A 21,138-nucleotide genomic window follows, 5' to 3' on the forward strand; every position below is an offset into this window, starting at 1 on the left:
ATTGGACGTTGGATTTTTATTCAAAATATATCACATTCAAAGTACAAAGACATTTTGAAATTAAAAAGGGTGTTTGCTTCCTAATGAGTGTGCTCACTTTCTCTATCAATGACAGGTTTCAGAGTAGCAGCCGTGTTAGTCTGTATTTGCAAAAAGAAAAGGAGTACTTGTGGCACCTTAGCGACTAACAAATTTATTAGAGCATAAGCTTTCGTGAGCTACAGCTCACTTCATCGGATGCATTTGGTGGAAAATTTGGTGGAAAATCTCCCCTCTATTTTTTCCACCAAATGTATCCGATGAAGTGAGCTGTAGCTCACGAAAGCTTATGCTCTAATAAATTTGTTAGTCTCTAAGGTGCCACAAGTACTCCTTTTCTTTTTCTCTATCAATGTATCTGTTAAGGGGGAGGGGGGCTGTACTACTGCATAGGTGACTATTGCTTTTTAGAGTGAGGAACAGATCATCACATCGGGCTAAAATGAGACTTTTTTAATGGAAAGGTGTGGAGGGTGGTCAGCTGATTTTCTGTAAATTAGATTTACACTGGTATCCTGGAGTAAGAATATGGGAATACTATCGTCTGAGGAACCTTAATGACAATATCTTTCTTGTGAAGAATTAGTGAACAAAACTGTAAATACACAAAAGGAGCACTTCCTTTTCATTTAATGCTGAAACTACTCCGAAGAAACCTCAATGTTCATGTCAAAGATTGTTTAAAGTCTTTATAGCCTTCTCCTGCTATACTTTGGGTATGTGGTATTGAGCCAAGGAAGCTGGCATGATTGTATGGTGAGTGAATGAGAGGGGCAGTGTTAATGGCAGGGGGGAAGGGAGGGCAGAGTAGGTCTGAGAGAGAGGCAATGTTAAGGGGCGAGGATGTGTGAGAGGATTAAGTGGTAGGTAGGAGTTTGTGTGTGAGAGAGTGTAGCAGGATCAAGAGATAAGTGGATATATGTGAGCGAGAAGGGGGTGTGCATGTGCCGGGCAGAGGTGAAGGGTGGGTGAGTAGCTAGAGGTGTGTGTAAAGTAGGGCGACCTGACATCCCAATATCCTTGGGACCTTCCTGATATTAGGGGCTTTGTCTTATATATGCAACTATACCCTGCCCCCGCCCAAAAGTTCTGATATTTCACACTTGCTATGTGGTGACCCTAATTAACGCAGGGCAGGGCAGGGGGTGTATGAGGGAGGAGCAGGCCAAGACTCGGAGCGGGATGTGAGAAAGGGGCAGGGGTAAGGGGTGGCTGAGGCTGTGTGTGCGTGAGGGGCAGGACGGAGAGTGGGTGGGTCCCTCGTGTAGGCAGGAAGGGGCGGAGAGTGGCCCGGCCCGGATACATGTGAGACGGGGGTGGGGGCCGGGGCCGGGGCCGGCGCGGCTCCTGGGGGGCTGCGCTCGGGCAGGGCCGGGCAGTCGGAGCCCAGCTCTGACTCTCCGGGGGCGGCCGGGGCTGCGGGATGGGAGCGCGGCCCGGCGGGGCCCCCGGGCGGCGTTGACCTGCGCAGTCCCGGCGGGGAGGCGGCGGCGGCCGCTGGTCCCGGGGAGGCGGCGGCTGTTCCCCGCTGGGTCGCGGGGCCCGGGACCCGGAAGCAGAAGCGGGGCCGGGGGCGGCTGGATGGGAAGCGGCGGGGATGGGGGAGCAGCAGAGCTCGCTGAGCGCCCTGCGGGCGGCCGCCGCCGCCGCCGCCGCCGCACCGTTCCCGGCCGGCGGGGCCCGGGAGCCGGGGCAGGAGGCGGCCGGACCGCGGGAGCCGGAGCCCGGCAGCAGGCGGCGGGGCGGGGAGCAGGAGCCGCTTCCCGCCGGGGCCCCGGGGAGTCCGGAGCGCAGCGGGGAGCCGCCGCCCCCTGAGCCCCCCGCGGAGGAGCCGGGGGCCGGCGGGGAGCCCCCCGAGGAGGGGCCGGGGCGGGACTGGGGCAGCAGCCGCCGCCGCATCCCCCCGCGGCGGCACGTGTACTGCACCGTGTACTGCGTGGAGAACGACCGGGCCGGGGCCGGGGCCGGGGCCGGGCCGGGACCCCCGCCCGCCGCAGCCCCCGGGGCCCTGCCCGCCCGCCGCGGCCCCCTCGGAGACCCCTTGACCTCGGGGGGCAGCATCGAGGTGGACTTTTACCTGCTGCCCGAGCCCTTCTCCGGGCTGATAGCGGGGGACTTCGGGCCCCTGCTGGTGCTGAGCTGCCGGGTGTGCCTGGAGGAGAAGCCCATCAAGCCCCTGCCCTGCTGCAAGAAGGCGGTGTGCGAGGAGTGCCTGAAGCGCTACCTGAGCGCCCAGGTAAATGCCCCGGCCCTCCTCATCCCCTCTGTGGAGAGCCCTGACCCGACCCATCCCACCCCAGCACCCAGGTAAATACCTCGGCTTTTATCACCCTTTCGATGGCTGGCCCTGCCCCATCCCACCGTCGCTCCCAGGTAAATTTCCTGGCCCTTTGAGCATTCAAGCTGTCGGCCTAGTTGAGGGAGCCCTGTCATTAGGGCAGGCCTCACACCCCCTTTCCTATCCCATTTCTTAGACCCCAAACGTAGTTAAAACTTAGTATTTTTCTCGGAAGTGACTGGTTACAGGGCTGCTCCCTCTCTCATGTGGAGCAGAAGGACTTGCTGGGCACTGTGGAGGTGTGCACACTCTTCCCCTCAATGGCTGAGCATTTGTGTGTGTAGGTTAAAGATGCTCTAAAGTTTAAACTCATTTTCTTTACGTTCTCTTGAATTATCCCAGCCTGATAACATCAGCAGGTCAGTAAAACATGGAAGAGACTGATTCGCTCCTGCTGCTGTTGCCAGAGTCCAGTTAAAACTTTCCGCTCGGCACTGGCTGGTACATTAGTCGTTTTGTATTGGACCCTGTGACTTCTTTCAGTGACTAGTGGAACTGGGTTAGGCTTAAATGGGAAAGGCACCATCTTGCTCAGCCAATCTAACTTGGATCAAAATATAAGTTAAAACTCTTTTCCTACCCTAATCTAATAGCAATAAGAATCTTCATAGCTGGATTTAAAACTAGTCTGTATGTATCAGCAATACTCGTAGATTTATTAGGTTAATTTCATACAGCATACTGCAAACAACTGTTGATTTGCACACCAGGGTTGATTTTTCAGTTTTAAAACTAAGGTGAAGCCTTATAGCCGAGTATAGAAACACTTTGTACCACCTTATACAAACAAAAGTATTTACCAAACTGCTTCCAAATGTGGTGATTTTTTTTGTTACTAAAATAAGCCAATAGCTCTCAGATATTAACTGTTTATTATTTAAATGCTAGAGTATCATGCACAACCATATGCTTTATCATGCTTCACGCTTTAGTGAGTTTACTCCATCTTTCTCTCTGTTTTGTAGATTTTCATATTGTTGCCTCCCGGTCTGAATTGAAAAATGTATGTTGTTTTATAATTGACTTAATCTCCCCCAATGCTTTTCCTTTAAAACTAACAGAATTGCTAACTAGTTTACTAACTATAGGGTTGTTTTTTTTTTTAAAGTGACTGCCTGACAGACATACTCTGGGTGATGCATGAGTTGCGAACTTTGGTCCTCATCCTACAGAACTTTACATACTTGTAAAGTCAACAGCACTGCGTGCATCTGTGTTTCCAGGATCAAAGACCCTTTTGGGTAGCAGAGTGTGTTTAAGTAGGGTGGGTGCATAGTCCTGTTTGTGCACTCCCATTAGTGCTGGGGTGTCAAACACGTGGACTGCAGGATTATTTCCTGCAGCCCACCAAGCTCCCCGCGCCCCCGGAGTTATTTTCTGTAGCCCACCAGGCTCCCCCTATCCCCAGAGCGCTGCGTCCTAGCTCCTCTGCTTACCTGCAGGTGCTTCCAGGAGGGAGGAGGAGGAGTGGGGAGCCGCGCACTCAGGAGCGGAGGCGGAGAAGAGGTGGGGCAGAGGCGGGGCCGGTGACAGTGCCACGCGGGGGGGTTCAGTGATGCGGCCCTTGTTCCAATATACTAGTCCTCACGTGGCCCTTGTGGTGGTTTGAGTTTGAGATCCCTTCATTAATGGATATAAAAGGGTTTATAACAAACTACAGCACAATTCCTTCTATTAAGTAAAAACTAGGGCTGTTGATTGATTGCACTTAACTCATGCAATTAACTGAAATTAATTGCAATTAAAAACTGTGATCACCATTTTAATCGCATTGTTAAACAATAGAATACTAATTAAAATTTATTATTTTTGGATGTTTTTCTGTATTTTCAAATGTATTGATTTCAACTACAACACTGAATACAAAGTGTACACTGCTCACTTTATATTTTTGATTACAAATATTTGCACTGTAAAAATGATAGTGTTTTTCAGTTCTCCTCATTCAAGTTCTATAGTGCAATCTCTATTGTGAAAGTGCAACTTACAAATGTAGATTTTTGTTGTTTGTGACATAACTGCACTCAAAAACAAAACAATGCGAAACTTTAGCGCCTACAAGTCCATTCAGTCCTACTTCTCGTTCAGCCAATCACTAAGACAAACAAGTTTGCTTACATTTACAGGAGATAATGCTGCCCACTTCTTATTTACAATGTCAGCAGAAAATGAGAACAGGCATTTGCATGAGAACGTAGTGGCCCGCACTGCAAGTAGGGATGTAAATACCGTTTAAAAAGTTAACCATTGAAAGGATTAAAAAATATTTAGATTAAATGGTTAATCGGTTAAAGGGCCCGCTGGCGCGGCTGCGGCTGCTCTGGCTGGAGCAGGGTCGGTGGGCCAGCCCAGAGGTTAGTGGTTAAGGTGGGTTAACCAGTAAGACTAATGCTTACTGGTTAAGGCAGGTTAACATTTTACATCTCTAATTGCAAGGTATTTACATGCTAAACATTTGTGTGCCCCTTAATGCTTCTGCCACCATTCCAGAGGACATGCTTCCATGCTGATGATGCTTAAAAAATAATGCGTTAATTAAATTTGTGACTGAACTCATTGGGGGAGAATTATGTCTCTGGCTCTGTTTTATCTGCATTCTACCATATATTTCATGTTATAGTAGTATCAGATGATGACTCAGCCCATGTTCATTTTAAGAACACTTTAGCTGCAAATTTGACAAAATGCAAAGAAGGTACCAATGTAAGATTTCTAAAGATAGATGTAGCACTCAATCCAAGATTTAAGAATCTGAAGAGCCTTCCAAAATCTGAGAGGGATGAGGTGAGAAGCATGCTTTCAGAATTCTTAAAAGAGCATCACTCCGATGTGGAAACTACAGAACCCCAACCACCAAAAAAGAAAATCGGCATTCTCCTGGTGGCATCTGACTCGGATGATGAAAATGAACATGCATTGGTTGGTCCGCACTGCTTTGGATTGTTATTGAGCAGAACCCATCATCAGCATGGATGCATATCCTCTGGAATGGTGGTTGAAGCATGAACGGACATGTGAATCATTAGTGCGTTTGGCATGTAAATATCTTGCAGTGCCAGCTACAACAGTGCCACGTGAATGCATGTTCTCCCTTTCAGGTAACATTGTGAACGAGAAGCGGGCAGCATTATCTCCTGCAAATGTAAGCAAAGTTGTTTGACCGAGTGATAGGCTGAACACGTAGGAGGACTGAGTGGAATTGCAGGCTCTAAGATTTTACATTGTTTTGTTTTTGAATTAAGTTTTTGTACATAATTCTACATTTGTAAGATCAACTTTCATGATAGAGATTCCACAGCAGTACTTGCATGAGGTAAATTGAAAAACCTTTGTTTGTTTATATTTTTTATTACAAGTATTTGCCCTGTAAAGTGAGCACTGCACACTTTGTATTCTGTTATAATTGAAATCAATATATTTGAAAGTGTTGAAAACATCCAAAATATTTAAATGAATAGTATTCTATTGTTTAATCATGCAGTTAATATGTTAATTGCTTGACAGCCCTAATAAAAACCAGTTGTAAGATTAAATAATGCTGATAAGGAAGGTGGGGAGTGTAGGTCCATGCAGTCAGTCATTGTGAAGAACCATATTTACTGTAGTAAGTAAATGTTCCCCTTGTTTAAAACATAAAATTCTTGCCCTGGGTAAATAGCAAGTAATTAGGATACCCACTGTGATTAAAAAAATAATTACAGGAGATGTTGAGGTGTCTCGGTTTAACAGTGACTATTCTAAGCAGTCTGAGAGCATCTGATTTAGAGGTTAAGGTCTTGTCTACAGTGCAGTTTTTAGCCTGTGGTGTAGCTGCATCAGCACAAGCGCTTAGTATAGACAGTGTTGTAAACTGTGACTTGCACTGATGCAGTCTACCTCAGTGCAGACGCTCACTAAATCCAGGGAGTAATTCAGTGTAAAGGTATGGATAAAAACCTAATAACTGGAGTTATGTATCTCTATAATGGGCACATCTGAGAGATGCAATAGGAGCCTTTCAGAGTAGCAGCTGTGTTAGTCTCTAAGGTGCCACTCCTTTCCTTTTTAATAGGAGCCTTTAACACCTGTTGGTACTGGAATCCTTGCTGGTTCTTATGGCATATGTTTGTGGAAGTTTGACAACTAGAACTATCCCTCCATGCTATTAACAGTCTAGAGATTGTCTTGGCTAGGATAACTTTTTGTTTTTTGTTTTGTTTTTTTAGAACTCCTTAACTAGCATGTTCTCACACTAACACACACAAGGCAACTTAAACTTTTTCATGTTCTAGCTGGTTGAGTTGAAACATAAGCTTCCTCCTAGGCTTTAACTTGACCGGTTAATGTGCGTGCCAAAGTACAATTTGCTTTGCCTGTGCTCGTATTGGACTGTATTAGGTGACATTTGAAAAACAAAACCCGAAATCAAGACAAACCTGGAATGTCTTATGGAATGGTCTAGTTCTGTTCAGATGGTATTGAGCTCCTCGGTGCTGCATCTGATAGGATGAGAAGAATTTGAAGGGGGGCACATACAGGTATGTTTCCAGTATAAGAGGAATGTATCCAATAAAGATCCTCGATACTTTCTATCCTCAGAATAGAATGGATTTCATTTTGTATTGAGTTCTATGGCAAATAGGTCCACCTGAAGTTTTCTGTCTGAGAGCATGGGTTTGCCAGTGCACTCTTCAGGGGCCACTTGTGCTGGATACTATATTTACAGCTCAGGTAATCTGTCAGGATGTTATCTTTGCCTTTAATGTGGAAATTTCCCGTTCTTCATAGCTTCCTAATGTGGTAATTGTGTTGAGCCTCACCCTGACAGTCGACTTGGCACACAGCAATAGAATTGCTCACTAAAAGTTGTGAAAAGAACACTTTTTGAGGCAGGCTAAAAATGCCAGGTAGGCTAGACATCATGACAAGCCATCAAGAACATGACAGCTGGACTCTTCCTAAACCCAGACACCTTGAATTATGAGATGATTCAGCTGAGCTCTGCAATCTAAACCTATGTCTATTACTACTAATACTGTTGATGGGCTGGGTTGAAGGGAACGCCTCAGCAAGCATGCAGTGGTTTTATCCACAACCATTGAGATTCCAGTTGCAGGGTGCACAGTGCTTGCTATGATTATCTACAAATTGAGGTGGTTGAACTGTTTTTAGCTAATCCTGCATTGATCTCAACTGGAGTTTGATTATAGAAGCAAGAAGCCTTCAGACTGAGGAGTTTGATGCAGAATCTCAGTTGTCTGAGGATTTGTCCTGAGCTAAAGCAATTCTGAACATAGTCTGTAAGTAGTCTAGTGGGAGGTGCGTTATCTGGAATCTGTCCCTGTTAACTACTCCACCATTTTGAGGGATGGTTCTTAGGCCTAAGAAATAGAACAGCTGATTATCTTAGGGACCTAGTGTGCAGCCCTTTGAGGTGTGAGGTCTAGTATTGACTAGTCCTTAAGGAATGGATATACACAAGTCTCCTTAGGGCTGCTAATACTGTTGTAAGCTCTTTGATGGGTCTTGGGGCTGGCTGTACAGGGTCCAAATGGCAGACACCCCTCAACCACTTCTCCCACCCCCCTGCGATTGTGTTGCAAATATTTCAGGTTTTGTATAGTAGAGCATCTTCAAATCAAGACACTCAGACTAGTCTTCTGGATACAAGGATATTCTCACAAATGCCAACATCACCATATAGAATTTCATCTGCTTGATAAATTTGTTCAAAAGTCTCAAATATAGTGAGAAGCCGCTCCCTCTTTTGGGACCCAGGACATAGAAGTAGTACTCCTTTTCCATGTACTGTTGAAAGACATCTATGACTCTATCTGGAGTAGGAAAAAGTTTTGTCTCTAGCACTTTCTTGTGAGAGGAATTCCTGGGAAAGAAGAGAAGGCGGGATGGAGTGGAAATAGGTCTTGGAAATTAGTTCAGATAGTGTAACCTATTTCTAACTTCCCATGTAGCAAGGAAAAAGGAAAGACAATTGGCAAGAAGGGAAAATGTCTTCAAACCAGTTTCGTTTGAGCCTCTCAACAGATGCCGGGCACTCATAAACTGCACTCATCAGGGTAGTTAACCTACACAGAATAGAATACAATAGACCTGTTAAATGTAGTGTTTGGGTCCAGTTGTTGTAGGAGCTGAACCACTGGCAATGACAAAAAGAAAAGGAGTACTTGTGGCACCTTAGCGACTAAAATTTATTTGAGCATAAGCTTTTGTGAGCTACAGCTCACTTCATCGGATGCATCAGATGAAGTGAGCTGTAGCTCACAAAAGCTTATGCTCAAATAAATTTGTTAGTCTCTAAGGTGCCACAAGTACTCCTTTTCTTTTTGCGAATACAGGCTAACACTGCTGCTACTCTGAAACCTGGCAGTGACAGTCTCTGATTGGTAAAATCTGCTCTTCTCTTCAGAAGATACTGATTGCCTCTGAGTAAGTCCTTGACTGGACAACTGGTGGAAAAATCCTGGTCTTTTGAAGTTGTAAGGTGATAGAACGTATTAGCAGAAATATCAAGGCCTAAAGACTTCAGAATTGCATTAAAGTTTCTGCATCATTTTCCTATTGAGCAAGTCTGGGACCTGTAGTGACAGATTTTTGACAGTTTTTAATCCTGGTTTCTGAAATGATGCTGAACGGAGTTTTTCTTCTCCTACAGTTGCAGTTAAATGGTGTTCATTGCCAATGACTGTTTTCTGCTTTATTTAATTTTGCTAGCGGACAAGACTTAAGAATCAGAGCCACTAGCTCAACCCTCTTCCACTGTACATCAAATTCCACCTAAATCTGTCTGTTTTCCATGTCTGTGAAATGTGCCACCTAATACTTAAGCAGTATGGCAAAGCACTTTCTGCAGATGGAAAAAGTACTCGGCAACTGCAAAGCATTCTCTGTTTTACAGATGTAAAAACCAAAAGCTAAGATTTAATTTACTGGGGGTGGGGTGGGGACTGATTTAGTGGTTGGACAGAATTCTAATAATGGTCCTGATATTGACTTCCTGTATGTGATCCTTGGTAAGTCTCATAGCTTCTCTCTGCCTCAATTTACCAATCCAAAACTTGGGCATGATACTTAATTGACCTCTCAGGGAGTCCTTTAGGGTTGATTGGGAGCTGGCTGCCTGAGAATGTTTCTGTTCCCTCTCTGTTTAAAGGCAGTAATCGTAAAGATAGCCATTGGGGCTGTGGGAAGGAGATGACTGGAGTGAGATTCCAATGCCCGTGTGCCAGGAGGCAGTGGCTCTAGAAGGTATGGATCTGGCCATAGGAATTCTGTGGCATGGGAGCTGAAGAAGACGGCCACTTGCAAACCTCAGCATAGGTAGCATGCTGGGGTGGGACTGGAGAATGAGGGGGCGGAATTGCAGTGCTGTTTTTGGGCAGCCTCCCTAGTGCTGATTAAATTACCCCTAGGGCTGCTCCCCAGGACCAGGAGGCAAAAGGTGGCTGAAGCTAGGTTAGCAACCCATCCCTTGGGCTGTAAATCTTGTTCTGCATAGTGTATAAACTAAGAAAAGGGAGAGATTAGTGTACTTGACTTCTCAACCTTAATATTGTATTCATGCTGCTTCTCTTACATGGGATTCAGCTTTCTTTATTTTAGAAGCTGTGTGTGTACATACGCCTGATAAGAGTGATTCACTTCCTCATCTCTACTGGTGGTTTTTAAATCTGAGTCAGAGTGAATATTTGGTGTTCGTTTATTTTGAGAATTCCCTCTAAAAACAAAACCAGACATAATGAAGGCTTTTGGTACAAAGATTATGAATAACTTCAGCTATTCATAAAACAAAGTCATGGCTAAATTTGTTCTGGATGGATGAGCGGGAAGAAATTGAAGTGAAGAATTACACTTACAGTAGAACCTAATTTTTTTTACCGCATTAATCTGTAAACGTGATAAGTACCACACAGTTGGTAGTCTTATTGCCCAATTTTCAGCAAATATTAAAATGACTAACTCATATTAGTGAGATTTCATTATTTCTATAAATTGTAGTACGGTACATTACTAAATATGTGAAGTTTTTATAGTTAAATCTATGCTATCATTTTACTCATAAACGAACCAAGTAAATCTTGTGGTATAAGACCCTGGCTGTTTTTACTGCTTTGTTTACTTGTGGATCATCAGGTTTTGAGAGTTAGGTTTTGGTCCCCCATTTGTCAGTTTTACTTGTTTTAGAGTGCTTTACTTGAAGCTTGCTTGCAGTATTCATTCCTATGTTAAAGGAACATTGTCAGGTCAACTTAAGTGGCATACTATATTCTGAATATTTTTTTATATAGTAGACCCCTTAAAGATGCTATAAGTGAAAGAAAATGGAGGAAAAATACTTTCATTTTCTCCTCTATGGAGTTAGTCTGTCCCCTGTTTATGTGGATCTTTCACGCAACTGGAGGGAAAAAACCTGAAAACATGACACTAAAACCATGCAGGCTGGTGGGGAGGTGGGAGCAGGTGTATTGCCTAACTTGATCTTTAAAAGTGTCTAGATTTAAAGCTGCCTCTGTTGTGCTTGCATGAGCTAGATCTGACTCCTCCTTATCTGCTAAATCCTCTATGCTTCTCTGGTGGTATAAAGTGGATGCAGAGCTACCCAGTATGAACAGCTGAGAATTACGCTGGTGTAAAAATCATCAGCAGGTGTACTGTCCTCTTCATGACAAGTGTTTTACAACATTTTTGGGTGGTAGGTGGCATATCTTTATTTTGCAGATTAGTGAATACTTTCAAAAAGTAACAAAGCTAAGTCTAGCTGAGACAAGAATTCAGGAGTTAGTAATTCCAGTCTTTATACTTTCTACTGGGTCATATATCCCTCCTTGCTTCTCCAAACAAACTTGCACATGATCCTCAGTGTACAACTTCTTGACATATGGTATATGTATCTATGTGGTAAAAACCAATTGAGATTCTCCCAGCTCAGATACAGTTACTTAGGGCAATGGTTACTAAGCTGGTGGATAAATCAGACAAATTTTATTCAAGTAGTACAAAATTGAGACTTGTTGGTTTTAGAGGGAAAACTCTGCTATAAATTAGTTAGAAGGCCAAGTCTATTTACATTTTAAGATTTTAAGCAGTGTTAGAAAAGGCTTATTTTGTTTTTGCTTTTAAAAAAAAAAAAAAAAACAAAAACAAAACCCTCTTTTCTGCCTGATAAGATTACTAGTGTGTGTATTGTATTACAAGCTTGTCAGGAAAATAGAAGTTTCCTTAATTGTGGGAAAGGCTACTCACTTCAGTTGTATTGACTTAGGAACTATTTATATTTTCCTTAAAACATACCAACAGTTCCTTTTTTCATAAATATATACTTAAAGGCTAAGCAGTGCAGTTTTATAAAGTGACTACAAATGTTCCTATTGTTACTCTTTCAATCTGTAGTGTCTTTAGATTAAAAAAGAAACTTGTCTCTGAAGCTTTGAGTTTTACTAAAGCACTTGGAATCAAAATCTTAGATAACATAGGTAGAGAAATTCTGTTGCCTAAAAACATCAGGCTAAATGGCTTCCTTGCAAGTCAGAGGAGCATCACTACAGATCACTGATAGCAGAGTAATAGTGTGAAGGAAGGTGTTATGTCACCATAAGACATAATACCTTCATAGGTGGTGGGGGAGTGCAATGAGCAGTGACTTGTGCATATTCCTATTACAAAGGGGTACTCTGCACTTATCACATTGCTATCCTGTCTATGCCCAAGTCCTCCCCATGATTGGCATACACCCTTGTTCTTCTCAGCACTTGCAGCCAAATTAATACTTTTTATTGTATGAATGCCCTGGGGGGAAGGGACTCCTTGTATGTTCTTTCCATTCTAATGCACCTGTGCTGTGCGAGTCATTTGTCCTATTACTTCTAACCTGACTTAAAAGCTTTCCAGAAGCAAGGATACTAACTCTTCTGTGCTCTTTCAAGTGCAAATGAAAGTGGATTGTGTAATAGCTTGGAAACTCTGCTTGTTTACTTTCATGATATTATGTGTGTAGCTCAGGAAGCAAAATGAACAAGTGACAAGTTCTTATGGAAGAAATAAACAAAATATCAACATAGTAGAAACGTACAATAGTCTGTATTAATCTAGAATTCATCTTCACTAGGAAATCTGTGACTTGTAATTCTCAGCTCCCCTGGTCCCTGCCCCCACTTAGCTGTCCACTATGCTGCAGTTCCCTCAGCCAGCCAGGCACACAGTCCTTTCTTCTCCAGCTTCCAGCAGCTACTAACTGCTGCTCTGTTCTGCAGCTTCTTTTATATGGCCCTCCTGGACCCTGACCTGCTGTTTCCCCTGCAGCCACTCTAGCCAGTTTGGAGGACCTCTCCACTGCTCCTTTCCTTTGGGCCTAGTCCACTCTATTACTTCTTCTTGGGTCTGCCTCTGTCTTTTTTCCTTCAGATTTGATCTGCTGGACTCTTACCCTTGTAGTTGTCAGGATTGTTCTTTTACATGACCAAACCATCTGAGCCTGCACTCCCTCACATTTTTCTATATTCCTCTAACACAGCAGTGCATTCCTTAGCAACCTAAGTCACAATGAATATGGCTTCATGGTTGCAGTCTTGGGGCATACCAAAGGAGGTCCAAGTGACCTTCAGGGACCTCCCAAAGACTGTGACCTCTTAAACTATCATGCTGATGAAACCCTGCACGCTCTGAAGGACTCAAAAGCCACTCTTTACTCTCTAAGGGTATGTATGCCAGCCCCAAGGAGAAACAGTGTAGAATTCCAAAGCTGTTAGGGCCAACAAAAAATCAAATGCCCAAGGGAGAGGCAGTGGTTCCAAAGGAGATCCTCTGTCCTCCCTTCTGCCATGCAGTCTGTCAACCTCATGTCTTCAGGTGTAATGCCATAACTGAGAACTAGCTAGAACTGTTGGATCTTTCTCCTGCTTCTCTTTCCCTCTGCTTGTTCTCCCCTCTCCCCCATTTTTTTTTTCCTTAGGAGGACTGGTAGTGAATACCTTTTGGATCAATAGAGCCTGGATACTGTAGGCAAGGAATATTTTATCCCATTTAAATTCCTTTTTAGGGGCTCCTCTAGTAATTTTTTGCTAAGAAAGGAGGTAGACTCCTGTGATGTCATTCAATATTTATGAAAATATGATTATATGAATGACATAATTGAGATACTTTATGCAAATGGCTCATGTGAGATATCATTGGAAAGGTTAAGATTTACTGAATGTGGTTATCCAATTTGTATGTCTGTATCTGAAATTAGGAATATTGACTGTCTCTCTATTTCAACTATGCTACTTTGGGTGATGCCTGCTTACGCTTCAGGTACAACAATGGAAAAGCCAAACAGGGTGGATGGCCCATCAGCAAGGACAATGGACTGTGAAAAGCTTGGCCTTCCTGTGGACGCTCCATATTGCCACTCACTCATGGACACTGTAATCCTATAGAATCAGGTAGTCTTCTCACTTGATACTAAAACATTACCTGGGACTTCTTGTAACTTTCCACTGTTAAGGGGAGGGGGGCCAAATTAGGGAAACAAAGGACTCCCGCCTTATGCAAAGGGAGTGGGGAGTGAGGTAATCCTAGTTGTCAGTTCTCCCCTATTACCTCACCCAAGATGACTGCTGGAAACAACTAAAACTGATCGGGAGAAAGAACTGGGCCCAGGCTGGAATGGCATCTGGCCTGTGAAGAAGATTATTAGAACCACCTTTAGGGTGAGAACTTGCATGTAATCAGTGTCTTTAGTGTATTAAGTTTAGTTTGTGTGCTCTGTTTTATTTTCTTAGTAATCTGCCTTGTTTTTGTCTGCTACCTCCTTAATCACTTAAAATCTTAATAAATTTATTTCTGGTTTATAATACAACTCAGTTTGTGATTTCTAATGGGGAGGGAGAAGTTTATACATACCCTCTTCCACATTCAAGGAAGAGGTGAATTTCATATAATTTTGGGTTTGTGCTCCAAGTGGGCGCTGGACATCTGGGTGCTGTGACAAGCCCCTTAAGCTGAGCCTTCTCAGAGCGGATCTCTGTCTCTCTGCGCAGCTGGGTGTGGCCTTGGCTGTGTGCTTGGCTGGAAAAGGCTGAGGAGCCTAGCCCAGCAATACCAGATAAAAAGGGGGCCCAGGCTGGCAGAATAGTCTGACTCACTGGCATCCCAGCACATCAGGTAACACTCCAAAGGGGCCTCAAACCTGTCACAATTCCCTTCTGTAACTCAGAGCAGTAAAGGAAGTACCTATGGAGTTAGTTCACATTTCCTAATCCCAAAGAAGAAAGGAGATTGGTGTCTTATTGTGGATCTTCATCTGAACAGATTCATGTTGTTGTAAATTCTGAATTGTGACTCTGGCTTCCATAATCCCCATATTAGATCCTCATCACAGGTTCCTAACCGTGATTTACAGGATGCCTATACTCGTACTAAATTTGAGACCCGTAGGAAAACCTCAGATTCCTGATGGGGAAAGTCTCAATATCAATAATACTTCTGTTTGGTCTCTCGCTGTGCCTTCCAGGGTGCTCACCAAGTGTCTAGCATTTGTAGTAGCTCATCTAAGTAGAGAGAGATGAGCCTATCCATATCTCAGCAACTGGCTAACTTGGACAGGCACTACAAGTGGAATAATTCCATCCAAGTGACCCAAACTTTTAATCACTTTGGGTCTTACGATCAACAGAGTACTTGTAGCATAGAGTTCACAGGAGCAATGTTAGATTCCAGAGCAGTGAGAGCTCATCTACCATGAGAAGTTCCATGCCTTATTGAACCTTGTCAACTCCAGGGTCACCCAAAGACCCAACTCCAGGGTCACCATCAGTAAGAGCATGCCTCAGACTCTTGGGGTATGTGACCTTGTACCCCTGTGTGATAAAGCCCAGACCTGACCTATGCTTCATGAGCACCTAAGCAGTCCCATCCTTGTTAAATTGATGGGATCCTCTAAGTGTGCACCAAAGTACTATTCTTGTCACCTGTACCTATCATGATGGTATTAATGGATGCCTACACTTTTGGATGGGGGAGCTCATCTGGACCATCTTTGGATGCAAGGTCTCTGATTCCCCCCCAATACCTCCCTCTGAAGGTGCTCTTTAACATAAATGACCCCGAGCAGTAAGGCACATTGGTATGCACAGCATTGGTGGTAGGGGCCTCAGCCAGCTACACAGAGAGACAGAGAGCTGCTCTGGAAAGATTCAGCCTTTTGGGCTTGCCCCAACACTCTGGTGCCCACTCCTTTTAAGGGGTACAAACCCAAAGATTTTATTAAATTCACCCTCTCCCTCAATATGGAGGGAGATATGCACAACTTCTTTCCCTCCCCCATCCTCCCCATTAGAAATGACATAAACTGGGTTATATTATAAACAAGAAATAAGTTTATTAACTACAAAAGTTAGTAATTTGTAAGTGAATATAAGAGATAACAGAACAAAGCAGATTACTGAGCAAATAAATCAAAGTACGCAAACTAAGCTCAATATACTTAAGAAGCAGGTTACACAATGTAATTTCTTACCCTAAATGTTATTTTGGCGGGTTGCAAATTTTCTGTGGTTCAGAGTTCGTTATATTTCTTTTCAGACTGGACCCCTGTCTAAGTCTGGATTCCCCTCTTGTCTTCCCTCCAGGTGGCTTTAGCAGTCTTTCTTCTTGGGCAGACAAGCCATGGAGAGGAGGAATCCCATTTGCCTTCCTCCCCACCCATAAATATGATTTGTATAAGGCAGAAATCCTTTGTTTCCCAAACTTGACATCCCCACCCCCTTCCCTTCCAGTGGAAAGTTGCAAAAAGTCCCAGTTAATGTTTAATATCGGGTAAAAAGACCACCTGACTCTGTAGTATTGCAGTATCCATGAATCAGTGGCAATGGAGTGGCCGCAGGTTGGCCAAGCCTTTTCACAGTCCATTATCCTGGCTGGGCCATCAGCCCTGTCTGGCTATTCCATTGTTGTACCTGAAGTGTTGGCAATGGGCGTCATCCGAAGTAGCATAGTTGAAATACAGATACATAGTCAATATTCCTAACTTCAGCTACAGAAATGATACAGGCATACAAATTGGATAAACACATTCAGTAAATTATAATGTTTCTAATGATATCTTACAGGACCCATCTTGCATAAAGTACATCTGTTATGTCATATTCATATCATAAACATATTTTCATAAAGAATATGAAGTGAAACATCAGATACATATCCATAGTTAAGGGTTTTTAAAAAAATAAAAACCCAGGGATGCTGTAATTATGCTAATACAACTGTTGCAATGCAAGAAATTCAGAGTTGAGATTAAACTTAAAAGAAATTCAAACATGTTAAGTTATGGAAATACGGTTAGGGCATCCAAAAACCGTAACTCTGTCCTACAGTGACATTATGAAAAAAAAATCATATAATTATAATTAAAGTAATGTTTGTGGCTGAAGATTAGATTAAATTGACTCTTAAAGACACATTCAATTTTTGTTTTTCTTCTAGCGCTTTGACACGCCATGAAGAGAAAATTTCTTAAGGAACCAATTTTTACTCTAGCCAATTGTAAATTTCTAAAATCTTAAAAAAATCATTCTGTGCTCAAACAGCAAATGCTGTAATTTTGGGCAGGCTGTGTTGTATTCTTTAAGTATAAAGTAGATGAATATAAGTGCAAATATAAAATTTGTGGAACCATGAGCAGAGCTTTATAATAATAGAACTAAATTATAGTATTGCAGGACTTTCCCTGAAGAGGAAAATATATAAATCTTGGGCACACCTCATTCATCCTGCTCATAATCATTTTTATATCTTCTGTTAAAACAGCTGTTTCACAGTTTCCCTCTTCATTTTTTTTGTAGTTAGGGCAGCTATAGATTAATGGAAAATGAATTATGATTCCCTTTCCCTTAGAATTTTAGTACCTAAAAACTCTGAATATTTCTATCTGTATTGTTTCGTTTTATGTTCACGCTCTCGCTCATGTTCGGTGTATTTCTTAGGGTATGTCTAAACTACGGAATTAGGTTGATTTTATAGAAGTCTATTTTTAGAAATCGATTTTATACAGTCGATTGTGTGTGTCCCCACTAAGCACATTAAATCAGCGGAGTGCGTCCTCACTACCGGGGCTAGTATCGACTCGTGGAGTGGTGCACTGTGGGAAGCTATCCCACAGTTCCCGCAGTCTAGGCTGCCAATTAGAATTCTGGGTTAAGCTCCCAATGCCTGATGGGGCAAAAACATCGTTGCGGGTGGTTTTGGGCACATATCGTTAGTCTCCCCTCTCTCCCTCTATGAAAGCAACTGCAGACAATCATTTCGCACCTTTTTTCCTGGGTTACCCGTGCAGGCGCCATAGCACGGCAAGCATGGAGCCTGCTCAATTCACCGCTGCTGTTGCGAGCATTGTAAACACCTCGCGCATTATACTGGAGTATGTGCAGAACCTGGCTAAGAGACTGTAGCACGAGGACAATTGTGATGAGGACATGGACACAGACGTTCCTGAAAGCACAGGCTGTGGCAATTGGGACATCATGGCAGCAGTGGGGCTGGTTGATACAGTAGAACGCCAATTCTGGGCCCAGAAAACAAGCACATACTAGTGGGACCGCATAGTGTTGCAGGTATGGGATGATTCCCAGTGGCTGCGAAACTTTTTCATGCATAAGGCCACTTTCCTGGAACTTTGTGAGTTGCTTTTCCTCACCCTGAAGCACAGGAATACCAAGATGAGAGCTGCCCTGATCCCTGAGAAGCGAGTGGCGATAGCCCTGTGGAAGCTTGCAACGCCTGATTGCTACTGGTCAGTCAGGAATCACTTTGGAGTGGGCAAATCTACTGTGGGGGATGCTGTGATCCAAGTAGCCAACGCAATTACTGATGTTCTGCTATCAAGGGTAGTGACTCTTAGAAATGTGCAGGTCACAGTGGATGGCTTTGCTGCAGTGGGTTTCCCTAATTGTTGGGGGGTGATAGATGGAACCCATATCCCTATCTTGGCACCGGACCACCTTGCCAACCAGTACATAAACTGCAAGGGGTACTTCTCAATGGTTCTGCAATCACTGGTGGATCACAAGGGACATTTCACCGACATCAACGTGGGGTGGCCACGAAAGGTGCATGACACTCGCATCTTTAGGAACTCCGGGCTGTTCGAACAGCTGCAAGAAGGGACTTGCTTCCCAGACCAGAAAATTACTGTTGGAGATGTTGAAATGCCAATAGTTATCCTTGGAGACCCAGCCTACTCCTTGCTCCCATGGCTAAAGAAGCCATACACAGGCAGCCTGAACAGTGGTAAGGAGCAACTCAGCTGTAGGTTGAGCAAGTGCAGAATGGTGGTAATTAAAAAAGGGATAAATTAATAAGGTAGCCCGGGGGAGGAGGGAAGGACAAGGCCACATTGCTTATTGTAGCCATACTAAAAATCAAAACTGTTTGAATGACAGCCTTCTGTTGCTTGGCCATCCTCTGGAGTGCAGTGGCTGGATGCCCAGAGTCATCCCTTCCCCCTCCCCCCCCGGCACATTCTTGGGCGTCTGGTGAGGAGGATATGGAACTTGGGGAGGAGGGCAGACAGGTAAAGTGGATGCAGCAGGTGTCTGTGCTCTCGTTGGCTTTCCTGCAGCTCCACCATATGCCTGAGCATGTCCGTTTGCTCCCCCATTAGCCTCAGCATTGCATCCTGCCTCTTCTCGTCGTGCTTACTTAATGCTTTCCTGGACTCTGCCACTGAATGCCTCCATCAATGCAGGAGGACTGCATGAGCTCGGAAAACATATCATTGTGAGTGCATTTTTTTTTTCACTTTCTAATCTGTGATAACCTCAGGGCCAGAGATGATGGGCGGGGCATAGAAACATTTGCACCTGCGGGGGGATAAAGAGGGAGATGATACATTTCAGAGAAGAAAGGGAGACTTTCACAGTGAATCAAGCAATTCACAGCAGACAGCACATGTGCTTTAGGTACAAGGTTGCATTTTGCCTTTTATATTGTGCGCCTGCCGGTATGGTGACACATCACACACAGCTGGGCAACAGAATTTGGTTTCCAGGCAGCCATGGTAAGCCAAAGGGTACGCAGGTTTGGCTTCTAATGCCTTCATAACATGTGGGAATGTTTTCAAATTGCAGCGCCCCCCTTTCCCATAGCAAGCAATGCCGGTTGGGTTTGCCATTTAAAAGGAGGGGCTGTGGTTTTCGGTGGATTTGCAGTACACACCTCCCCCCACTCCTCTGCATGGCTATTTGGGCTGAACCCTTCACCCCTCCCCCTACCACGTGGCTATTTTCAGGGATGATCCCTTTTAGCGAACTGCAAACAGCCCAGCATGAACGGGGTCCTTTTACTCTTCCCTTACAAAAATTCCCCTATTTCAAACAGGTGACCATGAATGAGATCACTCTCCTGAGACTAACACGGAAAAATATAGACCGAATGTTGCTTGAAAGTGACCAAAACCAGGACCATTGGCTGCCATGCTTTGTGCTGCAGTGATTTCAGACTACTTGCTACTGGCTTGGTGTGGTAAAGTGCCCTACTGTGGAGGACGAAATAAGGCAGCCCTCCCCAGAATCCTTCTGCAGAGGCTTCATGGAGATGTTCCTGGAGGATTCCTGCTCCATCCCCAGACACGTTAACAGACTTTTCCAGTAGCTGTACTGGGCACGAATGCATCCCAAGTCTTCAGAGCATAACAAACAGTAAACACTACTGCTTTTAAACCCTATACTGTAGTTACAAATGTGCACTCACCAGAGGTGCCTTCTCTGGCTTCAGGGTTGGGGATCTCGCCTTGGGAGGGTATTGGCTCTAGGGTGATGAAGAGGTCCTGGCTGCTAGGGAGAACGGATTCATCGCTTACCTGCTGTGCATTCTCATCCTCCTCCTCCTTTTCCTCATCCCTAAAATCCTCCATGTTGCATGAGACTCCCCCCTTGCAGGTGTCCACAGACAGTGGTGAGGTAGTGGTAGGGTCCCCCCCACCCCCAGAATATGCCATGCAGCTGATCATAGAAGCGGCATGTGTGGGGCTCTGACCCAGAGTGACCGTTTGCCTCCTTTGTCTTTAGGTAGGCTTGCCTGAGCTCCTTGACTTCCATGTGGCACTGCTGTGTGTCCCTGTTGTCGCCTCTCTCCATTGTGCTGTGTGAGATTTTGGCATATATATTAGCATTTCTTCTTTTTGAGCGGAGTTTGGCCTGCACAGATTCTTCTCTCCGTACAGCAATCAGATCCAGTGTCTCCCACTCACTCCATGCTGGAGCTCGTTTGCAATTCTGGGGGGACTGCAAGGTCACCTGGGCTGCTGAGTTTGCCACGCTGACCAAACAGGAAATGAAATTCAAAAGTTCCTAGGGCTTTTCCTGTGTACCTGACTAGTGCATCGGAGTTGAAAGTGCTGTCCAGAGTGGTCACATTGGAGTACTCTGGGATAGCTCCCGGAGACCAATAACATCAATTTGCGTCCATACTACCCCAAATTCGACCCAGCAAGGTCGAATTTACTGCTACTCCCCTTGCCAGAGAGGAGTACAGAAGTCAATTTTAAGAGCCCTTTAGGTCAACGGAACGGGGTTTGCTTGCGTAGACACATTCATTTTAAAATCGACCTAACGCGGCTAAATTCGACCTAACCCGATGGGTAGACCAGGGCTTATATTCTCTTCTTCGTTTAGATCCCTTGAAAAGAACAGTTTCTAGTGCAGAGTGTTAAATTGATTTCACTGTACTGCACTTCCATTTGCTGCCCATAAGGATATTTAGCCTCAGAGTCAGGTTGATGTCAGGTGTCT

At 44.3% G+C, this 21,138-nt stretch overlaps 1 protein-coding gene across 1 annotated transcript in view; it reads left to right on the forward strand.

The window, feature by feature from the left end:
- Nucleotides 1-1,368: 1,368 nt before the first annotated feature.
- Nucleotides 1,369-21,138, forward strand: part of RNF217 (ring finger protein 217) — a 99,994-nt gene continuing 80,224 nt past the window's right edge. The window contains 1 exon segment of the mRNA XM_038395622.2: nt 1,369-2,275. Within this exon segment, the coding sequence (XP_038251550.1) occupies nt 1,637-2,275 (639 nt within the window). The 5' untranslated portion in view covers nt 1,369-1,636.

This window comes from Dermochelys coriacea, chromosome 3 (genome assembly GCF_009764565.3).
Source record: "Dermochelys coriacea isolate rDerCor1 chromosome 3, rDerCor1.pri.v4, whole genome shotgun sequence".
Taxonomy (NCBI): Eukaryota; Metazoa; Chordata; order Testudines; family Dermochelyidae; genus Dermochelys; species Dermochelys coriacea.